Raw genomic sequence first — 23,165 nt, forward strand, 5'->3', positions numbered from 1 at the left:
ATTTAGTCTGCCCAATTTTCTAAATACTCTCATTTGTCCCTGGCCTTATCTTATAGTTAGGATAACCCTATCCCTATCCCAAGCATGCTTAAACTCTCTCACTGTGTTAACCTCTACCACCAGCTGGAAGGCTATTCCATGTATCCAATACCCTCTCAGTAAGGTAATACTTGATATTACTGATATTATATTTAAACCTTTATCACTCTAATTTAAGACTATGTCCTATTTTCTTTTTTTAAATATACTTTTCTCCTTTATGGTGTTGATTTAATGTATGGATTTAAATGTTTCTATCATATCCCTCCTGTCTTGTCTTTCCTCCGAGCTATATGTTAAGATACTTTAACCTTTCCTGGTAAGTTTTAAGTAACCTTTCCTGGTAAGTAGCCGATAAGCAAACTTACAGATTTGTCACACCCCACCCCCTCCACCTTTATCTAGGCAGGCAAAACCTGCACATTTTGTTTGCCATTTAAAGACCAGAACAATATCATAAAAGGTATTTAGACAGGTTAGAATATAAAAATTATTGGGGTGGGAGGGGAGCTGAACTTGCTGGGCTACTTTACAGTATTTATAGGTTAAATGCCTGCTGTGCAAATTTCACCAAGAGTCATTCATAACCAATAGAATGCTATTGGTCGGAATACTCAACTAGCGCTGCACACAGCCTGAGACCCTGAGCCCCACTTGCGGAAGCTTAAAAGGAGGAATGGAGGGGTGAGCTACTGACCTCTCGGTTCCTTCCAAATACATACAGACAAGGGCCATGGTGTGTTACTTACTATATTGCAAGGTACTTCATGGGTCATGGTACATAGGAGACAGAGAAAGTGAAACACTTCTAAAAAATTCAATATTTAGACAGAATCAAGAGGAAATCATTGATAGTGGAAGGACTGCTTTGACTATATTTTATTATTTTGTTGATAAATTCCTTTTAGTATTACTGAAATTGCACTAGTGTTATAGATTATCACTTTTTATTGCTGCTTTCTTTCCAATTTGAGAAGATGCACAACTTGGGATTATCGGATTTTGTTATGCTTTTTTTTTTTTTTTTTTCATCTCACTACCATTAATAACCAACAGTTGCATTGTGAAGCTAACGTGGGTTCTTACAAATTGTCATTATTTTGATCACTTGCTCTAGGTCTTTGGCCACTGTTAGACCTGGTACAGAAGCTATCTTCACTTTACTATATAGAAAAAAATAAAACATAATAAATAACAAAATAAAATGCCCTGATCAGAAGGTGACTCAGTATTTTGTGATGCTCACTTAACTTTTTGGGAGTTGTAGTTCAATTGTCAACTTTTTGCTGTAGCAAACGGACACGTCAACTATGACTCCCAGTGGGGACTCAAAAGTGGGGACATGACAGGTTGCGAGTGAGCTTAATGAATCCGTTTTGGTGTATAGCTCATGCCTTTGTAGTATCACTGCTTAGTTATCTGCCATTTATGAGTTAAATCAGTTTATTTATGCAGCCCTAGTCACACCTCCTCTGGCTATAAATTACACAACATCCCTACTGCACCTAAAAAAAAGCCAACATTTTTTACTTCTCTTATTGCAGTGTGTTTAATTTACACCTTATCACCTATTCTGTTAATTGCCTGCTAACCTGCAACATCTTCCTGTGTGTGATTACATTCTAAAAAAAACAGAGCAGCTGATAAGAATTTCCAAAGTAAACATAGTGTGCTGTAAAAATTGAACTTGTTTTGCTTTGGCTGTGTCAGTCACAGCCAAGAAAGGTTTGGCTAGGGCTGCCTCATTGGAACCAAAACCTATTTAACTCCTAAATGGCAGAAAACTGAGCAGCGAGACTGCAGGGATAGGATCTGTATATCAAAACTGCCTCGTAATAAAAATTGGTTGGTGCTTATTGTATACCAAGAGAAATAAGATCATTCTGTACAATTTTCACTGGCCCATTTGCAAGTGGAAAAGGGACTTGTTTTACTTCTGTGGATGGTCTTTAACAGTATTATTCTATTGTTTTAATTACTTTGTATGTTTACTTTTTTACATTACATTTTTATCTTATATTTTTATATATTTTTTTATAATTTTACATAATTATAAAGCCTCATCACCACATCGCTATGTATAAGAAGAGCAAAGTAATTGTTTTTCTTTCTGTCAACAACAAATCGATCACTTTACAAATTTCTGAGACTATCTTAATAATTCTAATCCTTATTTCATATATCATAATGTGCCCCATTCAATGGTCTCCACTTACAGCCAGATGTTTACCATTTAAGACAACTAAAGAAATATAAACTGGATTCTCTCAGTTTATTAACAGATTTATTTTCTTTTGTTTGTGCATCTCAGAGAGCCGGAGCGATAAAGCCAAACGTTTGTTTAGACATTACACAGTTGGGTCGTATGACAGCTTTGATGCCCCAAGGTAAGGACCTCCTCCTTTGCTTCATCCTGTGTTCCATCTGTCTCCAGGCATTGTCCGTCCTCACATTATCTTTGCGGACATCTGCAGCTTTGATGATAGTGGGAGTTGGTGCCAAGAACATTAGCAGGGTCAGTGGGATCGAAGGAAGGAAAGATGGGGCAGAAGGACAAAAAATTGCCAAACCCAACAACAAAGTATTTTTAAAGTTTTACAAAGGTTTTATGTTACATTATAAACTCAGACATGCAGAATACTTTACAGACATTCTATAAATATGGTCTCGTGTTCAATATTAAATATATATAGAGAGAAAAGAAAATGCAATGTGTATGGGTCTATTATGAGAAAATAAGATTTAGCTATCTAACTCTAGGTTTATCTTGCCATGTTATACTAACTGACATGGTTATTCACTATACACCAGATTATGTCTGGAAGGGTAAAACCCACTGAAAATGACTCAATTCTGACTGCAGTGGAAAGTCTCATATTTACTAGAGCCATTTGGTCAGACTGAGCAACTGTGCACCAATTTCCCGGATGCTTTTGATTCCAAGTCCTATATAAAGTATGGGATTCAGGAGGTTAACAAAGCAGCAATATAAATACGATTCAGAACCAAGTGCATCCAGGAGGATGCAAACTCACAAATTATCGTTCACTTGTTTTTTGGCAAGTGAATTGATCATTTGAAGTCCCATTTGCTTGCTAGGAATTCAAGCACTCAGTGGGCAAATACCTGCCAGTCGGTGTTGAGGGGGACCTAATACCCCCACCCAGCCTCCACTTATGGCAGTGACGTTTGATTAATATAATAACATACAAGGGGAGGACCTGATGCCCTACCTTCAGCCCCCACCCATGGGCATTGGTTTAGGACTTTAAATATACCATAGTGTGGGGGAAGCTAGTATTACACCCCACACCAATGGTTGGTGGGTGGAGGCTCTAAAACATTAAACAAGGTGAGGTGGAAATGCCAAACTCCCTCTCCTCAAATCATGGCATTTCCAAACCCCTCCTCCAGGTGGCTAGGGGTCTGCAAATCCCATAGCCAAACCCCTTAAATTAAAGGGACACTCAAGGCACCCATACCACTTCTGCCAATTGGAGTGGTCTGAGTGCCAACTCCCATCACCCTTAACCATGCAAATGTAATTATTGCAGTTTTTATAAACTGCAATACTTACCTTGCAGGGTTAAGTCCTCCTCTAGTGGCTGTCCAACAGGCAACCACTAGAGGGACATCCGGGTTCTTAAAACACGAAAAGTGTTTTAAACTACGCTGGACGTCCTCACGCTATTGAACAATGCTTTCCTATGGGGAGGTCTAATGCACGTGCGCATTAGGTCTCCCTCGCCGGAGGACGTCGGCGGGGAGGAGAGTGGATGGAGCCTGACCCAGCGCCAAAAGACATGGGATGGGGGATGGAAAGGAGGAGGGAGGATTCTGCAGTGATATGAAAACTTGTTTGTTTTCCTGGCACTGGAGAGTCCCTTTATGTGAACCCTTCTTACCCCACCTCATGGTGTGATCATTAAGAATAACAGCTGTATAATAAAAAAAATATACTTACCATCCTAAGTCTTCTTTCTTGTAAATCTTATCTTCAGCCTCAAAAACGGCTAAATAAAAAATCATAATACGTTATAAAACTTTTCAAAATAAAAAAAAGTTTGGAAAAACTAAAAAAAAATTAAAAGCACTACGCATAAAAGTAGATCCATCTATGTCCTATGAGGGTTCAAAATGTTGAAAAAGCAAAAAAGTGAGGTTTAGAAAGGTTTTCCCACACTTTGAATTCTCATTAGAGAAAAATTAACACTTGCACTGACAAGGTTTTTTTTTTTTAAACTATTTGGCCGCTGGCTGCTTTAGGTGCTAGTAGGCAAATAGTTTAGATTTATAAAATATGGGTCCAGATTTAAAGCACTTGCATCGTGATTTCAGACATACTTTTGGTCTGGCTGAAATTATTCTAAGCCCGAATTGCAGAATCCAGACATTGTTAAATAATTTGAACAATGCCCAAATGTTGCAGTTCCCTGACCAATCGCCCTGTGGACAGCTGAATGGTTTTGCTCCATTCAGTATGTGTCCATTCAGATTTTAGTGAAGGGGTAGGCAGCCGTCGGTACTGCAAATGCTTTGGACTACATCTCCCATGATGCCAGTGTTAAGGCTGTAAGAGCATGATGGGAGATGTATTCCACAACATCTGGTGCACCGAAGGTTGCCAGCCCTGCTCTAGTGCTTTTATACTCATTGAGAATCATTTAAAGATTTATTAAATGATTGAGCATTCAAAATGAATTCAAAGTGGATTTCAACTGTCAGGTAAAAATAGCCAAAATAGAAAAAAAACTCTGTAGGTCAACTATGCTTTCAGTTTGGCTACTCTGTCCTTAAATTTGAAATTCACTTTGAATTCTCACTTTAGTAATTAACCCTGTTAGTTCAGTTTAGGATACAGTGAAGAAAAAATTCATCCTTGACAGCATCGACGAAATTATATCAGTAACATAACATGCAGCACATTAAAGCACGTTATTACTTAATAAACATATAGAACAGGCATAGGCAACCTTTGGCACTGCAGATGTTTTGGACTACACCTCCCATGATGCTTTGCCAGCATTATGTGTGTTAGAGCATTATGGGGGATGTAGTCCACAACATCTGGAGTGCCGAAGGATGCCTATGCCTGATATAGAACATCAATCAATCCCCCAAAAAGGAATAAAATCAAACATCGCTCAGTGCTCTTGTTATTTTTCCAACACCAAAAGAAATAATTAAAGTAAAAAAGAAAATCCAGGATTTTGGCTTTATTACGTCCTATAAAATTCTAACAGTTCTTTCCAAGACATTTACTACATTACAAAAAAATTCACGAACACAGCAAATAGTTCTTAACAAATAGAAATAGAATGTAAAACAGGATGCTCAATGCTTCTTGTCATTTTGCACTGTTGCAAGCAGCAAAGAGAACAAACAAACAAAAAAACAGTAGCAATGTTACGGTTACATTTCCAGCCATATGTGCATAATACAGTAACCTACTTGGAAGAACACAGTATCGAGTCCATTCAAGAACACCTGTTTAATGCAAAACTAGCGTTCTTTCAGAAAATGCACTCATATTCAAGCAGGACAAGTATTACCTGAATATGAAATACTTCAATCGCATGCTCTTTTGGCTGTCGGTTAGTGATTTCAATGCATTCCGAAAAAAAACTTTATATTGCAAGTACCTAAGATTTTAATTTCTACTAGCGAAGAGTAAATGCTGCAATTTCAATTTTTTACAGCATTGTAATGCAAATTATTTAACAAGTAGTTCGTAAGCAAATTAGTAGCTTGCTTAGAAATGAAGTGCTCTTTTTGTGAATATATATTTAAATATAAAATATTATTAATTAGTTTGTCGTTAGAACGACTTAAAATATCCTAAGTATTCTAAACACCAAGTGTCCTTCATGCCAGTCTTTGTTGCAATAAGTCACTGATGTTTACTCAGAAGAAACACAACTTTGTTTATCACTGATAAAGACACGACCTGTTTCATAAACACTTTTACAGAGAAATCTGTCTATAACGAACTGTAAAATGAAAACATGAATAGCGAATTTCAGTCATTGTTGGGTTGTATCTGCAACATGAGAAGTAAAAGTAGCAAATATAATAGTGGAAAACGTTCAGAAAAAAAAACCATAGCGTTTTCCACTAAAGTGAGAATTCAAGGTAATTAATATCAAAGTGAATTTCAAATTTAAGGTCAAAATAGCTGAACTGGAAAAATTCTCTAGGTCGGCTATGCTTTTAGGTCAGCTACTCTGGCCTTAAATTTGGAATCAACCTTAAATTTGATTAATTGTCCACTCACATATTTCTGAGCTGTGTTGCAAACTCACGGGAGCCACATGCATGCTCTGTTACATTAAGAGTTCCTGAATTAATTAACAAGCAATCCCCACCAATTTTTATGTCAAATGGATGCTGGGTCCCACCAACTAAAATAATAGGCATCCCTACCAAAAATAGTGTCAGAGATGCACATACCCTCAACCCCTATTAGAAGTTTTCCTAATTACCTCTCATATGCTCTTATATATATGTGGCCATGGGGCATTTGTTCCCAAACCAAGCCATATTACCTATAAAAAGGGGGTGAATGTCAAGCTGCCATAGAGCTATAACAACCACAAAGCTTCAAGGCATCAGTAGTTCTTTCCAGCTAGGGGTGTACCTTTTGGGGGTCACCCAAGCTTTTAAAAAGACAAAAAATATATATATTTGTTCTATGTTTTTATATATATATATATATATATATATATATATATATATATATATATATATACACACACTTTTTTCTCTCATCAAATACTCTATAAATCAAGGCCTTAGATATCCTCATTGTGTGCCCTTGGAAATAAAAATAATCAAGGCAACTAAAAGAATCCGAATGCACAGAAAAGAAAAAAACAAACAGATAATTCCAAATTATAAAAGCAATAAAACAGACTTTTACACCCCCCTCCACCCCCCCATATTTTGTAACACGATGATGACATAACTTTGTTATGGCATTTACGAAAATATGTCATTTTTCAGAGGAAACAAGAGAAATGCAGAAAACGTCAACTAATTTTTTCCCCATGTTTTTAAATGAATTAATATTTACATATAAAACAGAAAATACTCGTACTAGCTCTTTTGCTGGTTTTAGTAAATTGAAAAAGAAATAATGTCCTGGCACTGAGGGGGTTAAAACCTGCCTACAATGTCACTGCTTTTATTAAGAAATGCCTTCACAATTAACACCGAAAAGGAATGAGACAATGAATATAACCTGATTTCAGCTAGGTTTTTGATTGTATACAGCATTTTAACTCTGAGAACATTTCTCCCCAAGCAGTTGTGGCATCGCTGATAATTAGCAATTATATCGATTTATTTATGGCTATTTACTGATTCCTGCATTGGACGTTGTATTCAAACCTGGGAGATTTCTATAAGCACAAGAACCGAGAGCCAGTCACAAAATGTACCCTTAAGTAACCTATCCCAGGGATTCTATGCAGTGACTCACCAAACGGCATGTGACAGAACGGTGATTATGGACTAAGTCGGCATGTAATTATAAAATGCAAAAGCTGAAACATTCTTAACATCATTTGAATTTAAGCATGGACTTCAGCATTGATTTATCCACAGGAAAATCAGGGTCTGGGCGATATTGTCATGAAATCTGAGTGACCCTGAGATTGGAGAAAAATCCCCCAAAAGATTAATTGTCAGATACTGAACGATCCAATGTATTGAGTTTATGCATTTATCCTGCATGCCTCCCAATTGTATGGTATTAAAGGGACACTGTAGGCACCCAGACCACTTCAGCTTATAAAGGCTTGCTCCGCCCTGCAATTAGGCTCAGAGCACTCTGATTGCTGGTATAGCGAGTAGGGGCTGAATTTACTAATACTAAGTAATCTTTACTTAGTATTAGTAAATGTGGCTGAAAGACCAATTTAGGTGACCAATTTAGGTCTTTCAGCCTCTTGGTAGATAGCTCCCTAATACCGTGTGAATTAGGGAGATATCTTCTAAGCGGCTGCTTATTTTATGTTATTTTTAAGTGATTTCTCTATCCACATTTGTTTGCAGGGCACTTGTCCTACTCTTACCCCCATTTAATTCCTTTTGCAGCCCTCTAGCCCTTTCCAGGAGTTTTTTTAGAGCCATTTTTGTGGCCAAAAGTTCGGGACCCCATTGACTTCAATGGGGTCGGGGTCAAGTTCGGGGTCAAGTTCGGGGTCAAGTTCGAACCCGAACCCGGACTTTTTTTCAAAGTTCGTCCGAACCCGCCGGACCCGAACATCCAGGTGTCCGCTCAAATTTACTTATAGGCCTTAAAGGACCACTAAAGGCACCCAGACCACTTCAGCTCAATAAAGTGGTCTGGGTACCAGGTCCCCCTAGTTTTAACCCTGCAACTGTAAACATAGAAGTGTCAGAGAAACTGCTATGTTTACATTGCAGGGTTAATTCAGACTCTAGTGGCTGTCTCCTTGACAGCCACTAGAGGCCACTGACGTCCATAGGAAAGCATTGAGTAATGATTTCCTATGGGCGGTTTGAATGTGCGCGTGGCTGTGGCCGCCCATGCGCTTTCGGAGCTGAGGTCGGCAGGGGTAGGAGAGGTCCACAGTGCCAAAGGAGCCTGGCGCTAGATTAAGTAAAGGGCCTCTAAAGGGGGGGGGGGGAGGGGCAACCTAATAACCCTATAGTGCCAGTAAAACGAGTTTGTTTTTCTAGCACTATAGTGTTCCTTTAAGATAAACATTTATATATTACAAATACAAAGTTTGGCCCGTGTTGGGTGATTACACTGATGCTAAGATCATACTTTGGCTACTGTCTATGTTGAAACTGTTTTGCCTTCAACCCCTGCCCTGTTCAATCAGAAACCCTTATCCAAACATAGACCTAAGAGGTACCATCTCAAAGACGTTCTACTGAGGGGGATTTAATCCCAAAAGAGAAATGTTCTCTAATAATATCAGAGAACACTATCACTCAGCAAAACTACCTTCTTAAACACTACTTTTTTGTGTTTAGGATTTTGTAAATGAGGCATCGCCCAGAATGTTAATTTGGGGAAAAGCACTACGAAAAGTAAAGTGCTATAAAACAGTTCTGCTTTAATTAGTGATTTTTTTTCCTGAGGTTCTTGAGGATAATTCGCTGTGAGAAGCTTTCCTGAAATGAGCCATCAGATCACACATTTACGGAATCTCTCTTTAAACCTTTTCTCGCCGGTGGGTTGACAAATGCATTGCATGATGCACAGAGCGAAGGCTTCAAATCATAAAGCATCGTGCTGCACTCAACTCGGCCACCCTAAGAGGTGTAATAATGCAAATTTATTAGTTGCAGATCTAAAACGCTCTAAAATATTGACATGCAATTGGAACCTTTTAGTTGATTTTTAAATGCACAATTAGAACATTCTTGTGAGCTTTATATCCCAGTTTCTGGGGCCTATTGGAACTCTAGCTGAAGAGCAGCATTCTGAGGTAAGTATTAATCACACACCCGCTGTGATACATTAATAGAGTCACTTGATACACGGCCCGTAGGGCGGAGGGAGAGTAAAACTCAATAAACAAGAAGGAAAATGAGATTTAAACGTGGGTGTTGGACAGAGTGGGAATGCCTGATTGATAACCCTAAAAGTGAGGTAATACTTGTTACATAAAGAAACGCAGAACAGCTTTTTTTCTTAGTGTTGATGGATTTATAAGAAATAAATAGTTTTGGTTTGATCGTGAGCCTCACTTTTTCCTCACACTGACTGATCACAGAACTAACGTGCAGCCTGAAATGGCCTCTTAAGAAATCCTGCCTTCAGTTAGATCAGGGGTAGGCAACCTTCGGCTCTACAGATGTTGTGGACTACATCTCCCTTGATGCTTTGCCAGCAATATGGCTGTAAAAGCATTATGGGAGATGTAGTCCAAAACATCTGTAGAGCCGAAGGTTGCCTACCCCTGAGTTAGATATTTTCCCATCCAAAGGCATCCAGAAACTTCTAAAAGAGATAACGTGCCATATTGTAACCATCTAGAAACATTGAGAAATATGAATGAAGGTTCATTTCTTTTCCGGTGGCTGTAGTTGGTGAGATACCATTTAGTCAGACTGGCTTAATATCTCATGTATCGGAAGTCGTTTGCAAATTCACAGAAACATCAATGAGATTAATCCAATAACAGAGTAGACAGCATTTCTTTTGCAGATTAACATTAGTCAGATATTCGGAAATAATTCATCTTTAGTCAACGATTTGTTGGTAGCTGCTAAAATGGCCATTGCAAAATATTGGAAGTTACCCTTGGACCCAACCTGGCCAGCGGTGAAAAGAGCAATATGGCTTTTGGTTAAAACAAATAGAGAATCTTTAAAGCTTGACATTGAGGCAATAGTGCATTTAAGTGAGAGCTAAATTTAACTCTGCTCTCCATGTAACCCCCTGTCCAACTCCCCCCCCCCCCCTCCATCTCCCCAGGGATCCAGAAGGATCAAAAAGGATCAATTTATCTAATAATAAGCTACATATGGCCATGTTGCATTGTATTGTTTTGTTTTTTCTGTATGTTTTTTTTTTACCATGCAATGTACAGACGGTCTTTAATTAGAATATCTACTTTATGGTAGGGGGTATATAAGAATTTGTTCATTATGATGTCTCCTTAGGGTAATCTGTTACGCAGCTATTCCTATAGATATCTAAATAAGTGAATTAACTCACTTGATCCATTTACCAAATTTCTAAGCTTCGAATTCAATGAAGACGTCTATTAATATCTGATGTTTTTAATGCACTTGATTTATTTATAGATCTAAATAAAATGAATAAAAAAGGAGAAATTAAAAAAAACACAAATAGAGTAGAATGTAATGTTTGTCAACCAAATAATATGGGAAGGAGTATGGCCTGTTCTAGGAATGGAAACAGCGAGATTTGGACAGGGACATACATTTTGGAGAGCATGAAGGTTGAAGAATTAAAATAATTTTGCAGCATATTAACATTTGTATTCTGCTCTCAATATGTAACATGTTTTCCTCATTGTCTAGGGCAGGGGAAGGCTACCTTTGGAACTCCAGATGTTGTGGACTACATTGCCCCTGATGCTTTGCCACAATTATGGATGTAAGAGCATTATTATAAATGTAGTCCACAATATCTAGTCTAGGTGGTCAACAGTGGGGTTACATTCCGAACTATATTGGAAATCCAGAGAAACAGACATTACATTTAAAGCATGCATAGCATTTATTTAATTTTTTTTTTTTATCAATATACATCACTTAAAAAATATCATTAAATTTCATTGAATCTAATAAACTTGTAAAAAACAAGAAGTGAAAATGTGAGGACAGTTGTCCACCACACACAGCGAGCAGTCATGGCTCAAACTTTACCTTCCATAGTTACTAAGAAATTCTGAGGACCCTACTAAATTATATTTTCAAGAGGGAATAAATATATATATTACCTTTGGTAATTTGGGGTCCTGGATCCCAAAAAATAGTTCAATGTGTAGTAACGTAGATGGGAGGTTATACTGCCCTGACATTTATTTTTAGAGTTCTGTTATAAAACACACAACTTGTTACAGCTATTTAGACACAAACAAAATTAGCAGCCAGTCAAAAAGCTAAATTAAGGTGTATTCTGGTAAAAAAGAAAATCATGTTCTAAGCACATGAGACAGGTGCAGATGCATTACATAGAAGCGTTTTAATAAAATACTCACTAGAAAATAGGGGCTGTGTTTTCTTCTGGGGATTCAATGTAAAGTTCTCTTAGGTGACGGTCCCTCTTTAAATAGCACTGAATACAATACTATGGAAAGAGGAGGGGGTGTTTAAATGCAGAGAAGACCTCAGCTCCCTCTGCGGTGGAGGGAATTAAGCTCAGTACATGACCCAATTAAACAAGAACAGGTTGAGCAAAATCAATTGACAACATTACATATGTTAATCATGGCTGCTTGATATTTTTATACATTAAGATAGAGAAATCCGTGACCTATGTCAGTAGATGGATCTCTTAAATATTTAATGATTTTTCATCCTTAAAAAAAAAGGGCCAAACTGTTATCTCTGCCTCCCTTACCCCCGTCCCCCTCAACATTCAATTTTTTCTGACTCAGAGCAAGTAATTTATGTAAAAAATGTAAAAACTGGGTAGTAACTTCTGAAGCATAACCTGAAATCTTTAATTGTCACTTTTTTTTCGTGTGTGGCTGTGACGAGGGGGCTAAAGTTCTCTTTAATCCCGCACTCGCTGCATGCTTTGTGGGGGCAGACAGATTCTACATGTAGATCTTTTCTTTTACTTTGCTGTATGGTTATTACCGTGCTGTCAGCATGTGTTTATGGATACATGCCAATTTTATTTTTTTTGTTGGAGGGTTGGGGGCTGTTGTGGAATTTAAGCACCGTCATTCAGCTTGTACAGTGCTATATGCTAGGGTGCAGGAGGGGTGCTGTGTTGAAGGGGAGATATATGTATTTGCCTCATTCAGGCAGCAGTGTTGGCTTCTGGAAGCAAGTTTAATATAGTGTGGGGGCTGGAGCAGAAAATCCACAAGGCCTACAGAAGAAGTGAAATACGGCCACAGAGGTAGATTGTGGAGTGGAAAATAGTGACAATTGAGGGAGCACCAAAAAGCACTTTTAAGAGCACTCTTTAAGCATCAAAGAGACAAGGGCCACACAAGCCAGAAACTACCCATTTCTTAATTATAATAGTGGCTAAGAGTGACAGTGTTGTTTTAGATTACAGGTCCCGACCCAAAGAAAAAAAATAAAATAACCCCCAATCAAGCAACAGTGTTGGCTTCTGGGAAAAGTTTTTTAATGTGCGGTCTGACGCATATAAACCAAATATGACTATGGGATGGATATGGTGTCACAGGTTAAGTCGGCCATTTAATGCTTTCAGACAAAATGGTGCTAGCCCTCATGAGCATCTGTAGCATAGGGTTAAGTGCCCCTTCTTCCTTATAAAAACAACATTCATTTGATTTAAATGGTGTCTGTGACTGTGAAGATTATGGATCCCCCGAAAAAGATTCTGCGGACACCTCTTCTTCTTATGCAATGTTTTGTATTATCATTTAATTTGTAAAAGTTAAGTCTGTTTAACTCCTTAAGGACACATGACGTGTGACATGTCATGATTCCCTTTTATTCCAGAAGTTTGGTCCTTACGGGGTTAATGCCATAAGGTATTTCAAGTTGTTGCCTTGCATTCTGGAACACTACGAGATAAACCCACTTGTTGTCATGCATTTTTAAGAAGGGCCGTTTACTGAAGGAGTATATCTGCTGGCATATGACTCCCAATTTTGTGTTACTTTCTTTGTTCTATCTAGCCCATTATGTTCTTTTAGTTTTCTGTCTTATAATTTAGACTTTTCTTTGTGTCTCCCGTCACATTACTGCATCCACCATACTCGTCATTAAATGCCTCCCTCTCTGTTCTCCAATTCTATATGTTTCCTTTGTTCTGTTTATCTCCTTCACATATACTCTCCTTTCCAGTGATCACTTATTCTATATTTTTGATATCTTTCTGTTGACCAATTTGTCTGCTTGATCACATAATCTCTCTCTGCTGATGTCAGGGTACCTCTTGTGCTGGTCAACTCGGGGCGTCCATGTGTGGATCTGGAGGGAGGCTGTAATCTTCCTTACACGTCTGGATCTTCCTCTAATGATCTGAACACACAGCACTGTGACTCTTTTATGATGTCAAATTATGTCGTTTTCAATGGGTGTGGCTACACACTTAATGAGTCTGTTGAAACTCTGTTCTATGCCCTGTTGTGGTTCTTTGTTGGTTCCAACAACGTGTTTATATAGTATATTACTGTCTTATCTGGTTTTGACTCGGATAATGCTGACTAATTTTATTTCTGGTATCCTTGACCCAGCTTCTGTTTCTCATACTCCTGGCTCCCATTTACCTGGCTTGTCTTTGACAATAATCTATTTACGTATAGCCTGACAACTCTAAGGACCGGTGATATGTTATAATTTTCAAGTCTGGGTTACACGCTGTGTGTTTGGTTGTACTATACCATACCAGCTAATTACTCTTCCCCTATGGATCACTCTCTCTCTCTCTGAGGATCACTCTACAACTGTGTCTCTGATCACTACCCTGACTGCTACTTGAGGTGTGTCTGTCAATCTCTTTTGTTCCCCATTCTCTCTACCACTCTACCAATCTCTGCTTATCACATTCACTCACCTTTTCGACCTCATTCCTTCATTCTTCCTCTTTGCTGAGCTTTTTTTCTTTGCTCTGTCTGTTTCTATTCTCTCTCCCTCTGTGTCTCTTTGTGTCTTAATTATTTTAATTCTCTCTCTCTCTACTTTTTTAACCATTCTATCTCCTCCTCGTTTGTATCCCCCTTTCTCCATTTCAGCACACCATATTATTATATCTCATATCTTTCCTTCTCATATTCCTCTCAAGCTGTTTTGTATTTTATGTTTTACTTACTTCTGCTATTTTACCTATATCATATATGCCTAAAGGAACATTCTAGCATTACATTTTTTTATTTGTAACGTTTGAGTGCTCCTTCAAAGTATAGATTAATGCCTCCTATTATAAATAAAAAATAGTTAAATTCATCTACGCCCATAAGATCATCAATCATAATGACCTCTGATCGAATCCAGTGCTTCTCCTAGAGACGAATTGCAGACCTACTGTGCGTGCTCATCAATTGCCATGCTCTGCCAATCAAACACTTCTTACAGAGAAGCACTAAAAACATTCATCATTTGACATTGTCTTTCAGTCGATAGAGTCATGTGTTCTGTCATATGTAAACATTGACATTTCCAGATGTTTGACATTAACATTTCCAGATACATTGTGAGAAAAAAGCACCTATGAACTAAAATCACTTCATTAAAATGTAGTAGTTTTGGTGCTTAGAGTGTAGAATCGTTGTGTTTGGAAATGAGGCCGATTACTGTGCATCCATGTTCTCCATGCTGTAATCAGTCAGTTACATCTTTGCTGCTAACATATTTAAAATCACATTTTTTTCTCTATATTTGTGGTTTCCAGGAAATCACTCCAACGTGCTGAAATGTCCCGTGTAATTCTACAAAACCTACCATATTGTTTGTAATAAAGTGACTCCCCCATTCAATAAATGACTCGTGCAAATAAAATATGATCAGTAGAAATTTGCTATTTTGTTTTTCTTATCAAACCTTAGTGCGTCCATCCTTCTCATTCTTTTCATTACACAGTTCCCTCCCCCATCATTTTTTGCTTCCATTTATTAGACTTCCACTGTATTTTATCTTCCTTTGTCTTCTTCTGAAAATAGGCTGAACAAGAACAAAATAAGTATTCTGGAGCATGCTAAATAAATAATTGGTTCTCCCATGTTTCTGCTTCAGTGTGGTAGTTGGGAGATTTCATACAGTGAAAGAAAAAGTTAAGGAAACATTTAAAGTGGTAATAACAGGGAGTTTTTAAATCTGGTCTAAACATGACTTTAACCATAGTTGGACTGTGGTCAGATCTGAAGATCCCATCTGAATCTTTATTTCTTGGTTTTACAAAAATGTGTCTTGACACACAGATTGGAGCATCAAGCCCTTTTGCTTCTGATGCATTTGGACATATATCTTGGTGCCAATAAGATTGTGGTGAGGCAAAACACAATACAACTACCCGCAAAGCAAACAGAAAAATCACTGTTATTCTTCACCTCCATATCTCGAGTGGACTTTGAAAAGTCCTCCTTAGGCAGTGAAACTTGAGAAGTCATATATCCACAACTATCCCAGAGTTCCCAGTTTGACATGCAAATCAGCATACACAGGCATTGAGATTCAGACTGCACTCTGCCTTTCTGTAGTTATCGTTAGCAATGGATGCTGTTTTTAAACAGAGATTTTTTTTGGACCACAGCATGGGTTGTGATTCAGACAGACCAGTGACCAGAAACCAGCCATGGAGTGTACAATTTTAAAATTGTAGATCTCATCAGCATGGTGCTGGTTGTGGTCTGGAGGTTTAACTGTCACTGAGAGCATATAGCTAGGTGTCACAAAGATCGTTGTGAGACCGAACATGATGTCTCAAATTTCTGTGCAAAAAGGGACTATCCAAAGTCTACTTGAGATATACAGGTAATGCATAACTGTTATGTATTGAGGTTTATGCAGTCCACCTTCCAGTAGATGGCAGCATAGTGAAGTTATGCACTTGTTCTATTGTGTTTAGTCTCTTTGGTGTTATGTCATTATGTGTGTGTACTGAAGTAAAGAGAAGTTTATTTTACTACAATGTCTGAGAGCCATTTGTGAATATATAACATGCTAATACACAAAACTGGCGACGAGGATGGGATTCCAATAAATGGACACTGCAGAATATATATAAAGGAAATGAAATCAGCCTGAGTGAGGAAGTAAAACTTTCCTTTTGGAATTCTTTTATCTACAAATATTTCCAGCATGGCTTCTCTGGGACACATGGAGGAATTTGATCTGGCTAATCCAGCCTCATGGGACTCATATGCTGACAGGTTAGTGTTTTTCCTGGAAGCTAATAAGGTGGTGGATGCTATTCAGAAGAGAGCTGTGTTACTGAGTGTTATTGGGTCCAAGACTTTTAATACTGTCCGCTCACTGATATCTCCTGCTAAACCACAAGACTACTCATTTGAAGAAATACTGGCACTGTTAAAACATCATTTAGCACCCACCCCATCTGAAACAGTGAGGCGTTTCCATTTCAATAGAAGAAATCAGAAACCAGGTGAAAGCATTGCAGCATACATTGCAGAACTGCGCAGGCTGTCTGAAAATTGCAATTTTGGTACCAGCTTAGAATCCTTGTTAAGGGACAGGCTTGTGTGTGGGGTGCAAGATGAAGCACTGCAGAGGAGACTGCTTGCAAGACAGAATTTAACTTTTATTATTGCACAAGAGGAAGCGCTCGCAAATGAGGCTGCATATGTCCACTCAAAAGAGATACAATCCTCCAGCAAAGATAACTCACCTGAAGTAAATCTAGTGAAGACTGATGTTAAATCAATACACTGGTCACCACACACTGATGTCACAGCTCCATTTAAAGGAACTTGTTATAGTTGCGGTGGAAAACACAGGCGTAATACATGTCGTTTTCGAAATGCAGTTTGCCACACATGTAAACGTACAGGTCACATACAGACAGTTTGCCAAAGTCAAGCCAGTGGAATTCAGACCAAATATAAGAATGTGAATAAAATACAAACCACAGCGCACTCTTTTAATACTCCACAAACCGTTTCAGATAGTGAAATGACTGCAGGTGTTTACTCAAATGACTATGTGAATAAAGTGGAAAATTCACCATCAGGACTGAAGATTTACACTGAAATTGTGCTTCAAGATGTTCCGTGCAAAATGGAAGTAGATTCTGGGTGCGCATATTCTTTGATTTCAGAAGAGACATTTACATTGTTATGGCCTCATAATTCTCCTTCAATAGTACCTTGTGATATTCATCTCGTGGACTACAACAAACAGGCTGTGGATGTTAAAGGGGTTTGTTTTATACCAGTAAAATATGGTAAATTCAGAGGACATTTACGTTTAATAATTACTAAGGGACAAAGAGCAAGTTTGCTAGGTAGAGAGTGGTTTGAACCATTAGGAATTTCATTAACTGGAGTTAATAATGTATCCACAGATATTCTACAGAATGTGATTGATAAATTTAGTGCAGTCTTTGAAGAAGGTCTTGGCATGTTTAAAGGCCCTCCTGTTTATTTTGTATTAGATTCAAAAGTACCCCCAATTCGTATGAAGCCTCGCAAAATTGCATTAGCTCTCAGACCAAAAATAGATGCTGAGATTACACGTCTTGTGGAACAAGGCATACTTGAACCCATAACACACCCAAAGTGGTGTACACCCATAGTTCCGGTCATGAAACCAAATGGGGATGTCAGAATCTGTGCTGACTACAAATGTACAATAAATAAAGCGTTGCAAGAGCATCCCTATCAAATTCCAGCTGTTAATCAAATTCTTACTACTTTGGCAAAAGGAAAAGTATTTGCAAAGTTGGATATGGCTCAAGCCTACCAGCAGTTACCTGTGGATGATGAGGCTGCTGATGCACAAACGATAATAACACACAAAGGAGCTTTCCGAGCAAGACGTTTGCAGTTTGGAGTTTCCATTGCTCCTGGCATATTCCAGAATTTAATGGAGGACCTCTTATCTGGACTTCCAGGTGTAGTGCCTTATTTTGATGACGTTCTTATTGGAGCAGATTCTATACAGTCATTGGCTGCACAGTTACAACTTGTTTTACAACGTTTTCTTGATGCTGGTCTAAAACTTAAAAAAGAAAAGTGTGTTTTTGGTGTAAGCAGCGTGGATTTCCTTGGTTACCGAGTTGACGCACAGGGCATTCATCCAACTGATTCTAAGGTTGAAGCTATCCATAGAGCTCCGGTTCCAACAAACAAACAAGAACTGCAAGCTTTCCTAGGGTTGCTTAATTTTTACCATTCTTTTCTGCCTGATAAAGCCACTGTTGCTGAACCTCTGCATCGTCTACTAGATAAAGATGCTCCATGGAAGTGGACTGACATTCATACTACCGCTTTCAGCGCTGCTAAAAAACTGTTGTCTTCTGACAGTTTGCTTGTACACTATGATTTGGAGAAACCGCTCAACCTCACCTGCGATGCTTCTCCGTATGAGCCACACTTTGAGAAATGGGGTTGAGGCTCCTATTGCATTTTATTCACGGACTTTATCTACTACAGAGAGGAATTACGCCCAAATTGACAAGGAGGCTTTAGCTATTGTGTCCGGTGTAAAAAAAGTTTCATGACTATTTGTATGGGCGGAGGTTTACTATTATAACAGATCATAAACCTTTACTGGGTCTGTTCACCAGCAATACTCCCACTCCTCAAATAATTTCACCACGCATGCTCAGGTGGTCCCTTTTGCTGAATGCCTATGATTGTGAGTTCAAGTATCGTCCTGGCAAGGATATTACACATGCTGATGGATTAAGCCGATTACCTTTGCCTTCTCCTGACTTCCTTGTTCCTCCTATGTCTGAGGTCCTCATGTTGGAATCCATTCCAAACCCTCCGTTACATGCAAGTGACATTGCTTGTATGTCTGCCAAGGATCCTTTGCTGTCCCGTGTGCTCAACTGGGTTTGGAGGGGGTGGCCAAAATCAAAAGTGGAAGACAAGTTCAAACCATTTGTAGTGCGCCAACATGAACTATCTGCCTATAAAGGGTGCCTATTATGGGGAAACAGAGTGGTAATTCCAAATGCAGGACAAGCTCGAGTATTGCATGCTCTTCATGAAGGACATCCTGGAATAGTTCGCATGAAAGCTTTAGCCAGAAGTTATGTTTGGTGGCCTAAAATGGATGAAGTTATTGAAAAGTGGGTGAAGAACTGTGTACCATGCCAATCTACTCGTCATGCTCCACCTAAAGCCTCAGTACATCCTTGGGAAGTGACTAGGTCACCTTGGTCCCGTTTACATATAGATTTTGCTGGCCCTTTTCACGGACAGATGTTTTTTTTAGTTGTTGACTCCTTTTCAAAATGGTTAGAAGTTGTTCCAGTTACATCTGCTACCTCAGTCACAGTCATAAAGATTCTAAGGAGGTTGTTTGCTACACATGGGTTGCCAGATACAATTGTGTCTGATAATGGAACACAATTTACCTCATCAGAATTCAAAATGTTCATGGCAAGTAATCTTATTCGACATGTTACTATTGCACCATTTCACCCATCATCAAATGGTCAAGCTGAGCGTATGGTTCAGACTACCAAAGACTCATTAAAGAGAATTATTGAAGGAGATTGGAATCGTAGACTTGCAAATTTCCTTCTGCAACAACATGTGACACCTTGCTCAAGCACCGGTAGTAGTCCAGCAGAGCTCCTTATGAACCGGCATCTTAAAACTTGTTTGGATCGTTTACATCCTGATTTGACAACTGAGTTACAAGAGAAGCAAGAATTGCAATTAAATAAGAACTATAATGCTTCTACTGTCAGAGTATTTGCACCTGACAGTGATGTCTATGTCAGGAACTATGTTTCTGGGCCTAAATGGATACCTGCAAAAGTACTTATGGCCACAGGACCTTTGTCATACAAAGTACGAATTCCTGATGGTAGAATATTACGAAGGCATGTCGATCAGATTCGGGAACGGAGTGATGAGATTGTGCCTGCTGCCGGTCCCAGTCATACTGGGTTTTCTGTGATACCAAATGATGTGGAACCACTGGATGATACAGGTCTCAGTTCTCCAGGAGTTGTTATTGAAGAACCAGTTCTGTGCGGTCCATCTGACAGAGCACAGGAAGAAGGGATGGGCACAACTGAAGGTCCAGGTGAAGCAGTTCCAAACACGGTTTTGGGGCGCCCAAGACGAAATATTAAACCTCCCAGTTATCTCAAAGACTTTGAGGTCTAGGGGGGAGGAGTGTTATGTATTGAGGTTTATGCAGTCCACCTTCCAGTAGATGGCAGCATAGTGAAGTTATGCACTTGTTCTATTGTGTTTAGTCTCTTTGGTGTTATGTCATTATGTGTGTGTACTGAAGTAAAGAGAAGTTTATTTTACTACAATGTCTGAGAGCCATTTGTGAATATATAACATGCTAATACACAAAAATAACATTTTTTTTTTCAAATTGCATAGTGCAGAGATTTATTGTGTATGGTCTCTCCATAATCTTTCTGGCACCTAGTTATACAGTTTCAGAGAGCAGCGTTCGCTCATTCAGTTAGTCCATAGGAAAGCATTTGTCAATGCTTTCCTATGGACGCTGGTGTCTTCTCACTGTGAAAATCACAGTGAGAAGCGCGGAAGCGCCTCTAGCGGCTGTCAGTGAGACAGCCACTAGAGGCTGGATTAACCCATATGTAAACATAGCAGTTTCTCTGAAACTGCTATGTTTACAGCAGGCAGGGTTAACCCTAGATGGACCTGGCACCCAGACCACTTCATTAAGCTGAAGTGGTCTGGGTGCCTATAGTGGTCCTTTAAGACTGTAAGAATACTAGGAGAATACTGGAGCACTGAATGTCCCCTACCCCTGATAGTATGCCCTAGTATAATATTAGACATTGACTATGGCTTTATATGTCAATTAGAATCTTACTATACCATATGACATGGACATTCATTGATACCCAAGATGTCTGGTATGACCTAATGTATTTCAATTTGTAATTTATGACACAATTTATAAAATATGACATCCATAAATATGACATTATTCATCCAGTAGAACCTCAAGTGTCCTGTCTGAAACCATCCACTCAGCACAATATGATTCAGAGTTACCTTATGTATTCTCTATGACTTCATCCAACAAGTATGACATCATGAGTCCTGTGTAATGTCATCCATCAAGCATATCATGAGTTCAATATTATATCATGGTGCTTTTGATCCTAATATGGTCTGTTTAATCCAGTTGAGAAGGGTATTTATCGGTTTACCTGTATTGTACACATTGAACAAAACCAAACAACTTTGCCTCAATCTACGTACTGGAAATTGCTATGATCCACTCCAAGCTCTTGGCAATTTGACGAAGAGCAAGTGAAGATATAAATTAAAAATCACTTGCAAGTGAGATACATTAAGCCAGAATTTTCAATGTAGAGCTAGAGGCAAAATAGTTTCATAATACATAAAGAAAAGTGTCTTACAGCGGCTATTAATTGAAACTGTGTCACCTAGCCCTCGTGGACTTTATATAATGTACTTTTTTAGACTTTTGTTAATCATTTGTGTGCGTAAATTCTGTTATTCTCTTTGAGAATTATTTTTTCTTCTTTGTGCTGTGTTCTGTGCTGGTTTTACATATAAAATGTTCCATGTTCTGTAATGGAACATTTTAGCATGTGCGCTTGTATACCTCATGAGTATGACATTTAAAATAAAAAAGGGGGACTTAAACAGTAACCCAATCTATATGTCTGTCATGGCTATCTACTTGTCCTGACACAAAATTATTTCCGATTGGGGCACCAGCACAGAACCCACAGTCATTGAAATGGCTATTCACCAAGAAAATTAAAACCGAATGGAAAAACGGAGACAAAAAAGACAAAGACAAAATACATTCTCCAGTTCTATAATCACAACCTGTGGTCTCAGTTTTTCCATACTTATTTGGCCTCTTATTTCATTTTTTATTTTCATATGCTTTTGAAATTATTCAATAATTTTGGAAAAAAATTAAAATGATTTTTTTCAAAATATTAAAATATAGAAATATATCATATATGGTGTGTGTGATGTTTGCTGACTGTGTGTAGTGTGTGTTTGGTGTGTTCTGGCTGTGTGTAATGTGTGCGATGTTTGTGTGTACTGAGTTTTGCCTCACCCCTGCTTATTTTTCTGTAGAGGTAGTCTCTGGTCCAGTGGGGGATACCTGATGGTGGGAGACCTACCAGTGGCTTTAGACTACAATCGCTCCCTCGCAGTACTGGTGGTCAGTAAGTCAAAGTAAATGCTGGGAACCTAACTTACCTACTGTTGCAGTTTCACACAAAGCACACAGGGCAATTACAGCTGCAGGCAAGTTGGGTTGAGCAACAATTGGTCAGTTAATGGTTGAGTCTGACCCAACATGGCTGCTCAGCCAGAAAAAACAAAACAGTTAAATTTTCTCAAAAATAATATACATAATTTTAAAAAATCATTAATTTCCATTAAATGTTATAAACTTTTAAAAACCAAGAAGTGAACATTTGATGACAGCTGTCCTTTAAGCTCACTCACCTTTTAAACTTGAGTATTCCATGTCATACACCACCATGCTATAGGTGGCAAGGACTGGAGTTGGCTGGGTGAACGGCTTGAAACAAGGATCATGCAAAGCTCACCAGTTCTTGGATTTTTCAAGCCCCTCTATATATTGAAAAAAATGAAATGGATGTGTGTTATGGATGTCATGTGAATGATACAAGTACCAATGAGATGGCATGTGAAGAATTGTGTTTATTAGTTGGAGAGCATGGGTTATATGCATAGTTTTAGAATGAGCAGCCTTTTACACTCCTTGCTCTACATGAGCTTTATAAGGTTGAAGTGCCAGGTGTATAATATATTTAG

At 38.5% G+C, this 23,165-nt stretch overlaps 1 protein-coding gene across 1 annotated transcript in view; it reads left to right on the forward strand.

Annotated features, from left to right (window-relative positions):
- The window catches only part of SHANK1 (SH3 and multiple ankyrin repeat domains 1), a 317,095-nt gene that overhangs the window by 120,192 nt on the left and 173,738 nt on the right, over nt 1–23,165 (forward strand). The window contains exon 13 of the mRNA XM_063435485.1: nt 2,351–2,426. Within this exon, the coding sequence (XP_063291555.1) occupies nt 2,351–2,426 (76 nt within the window). The remainder of the gene's footprint in view (nt 1–2,350; nt 2,427–23,165) is intronic.

The sequence above is a fragment of the Pelobates fuscus genome, chromosome 11 (assembly GCF_036172605.1).
Source record: "Pelobates fuscus isolate aPelFus1 chromosome 11, aPelFus1.pri, whole genome shotgun sequence".
Lineage (NCBI taxonomy): Eukaryota > Metazoa > Chordata > Amphibia > Anura > Pelobatidae > Pelobates > Pelobates fuscus.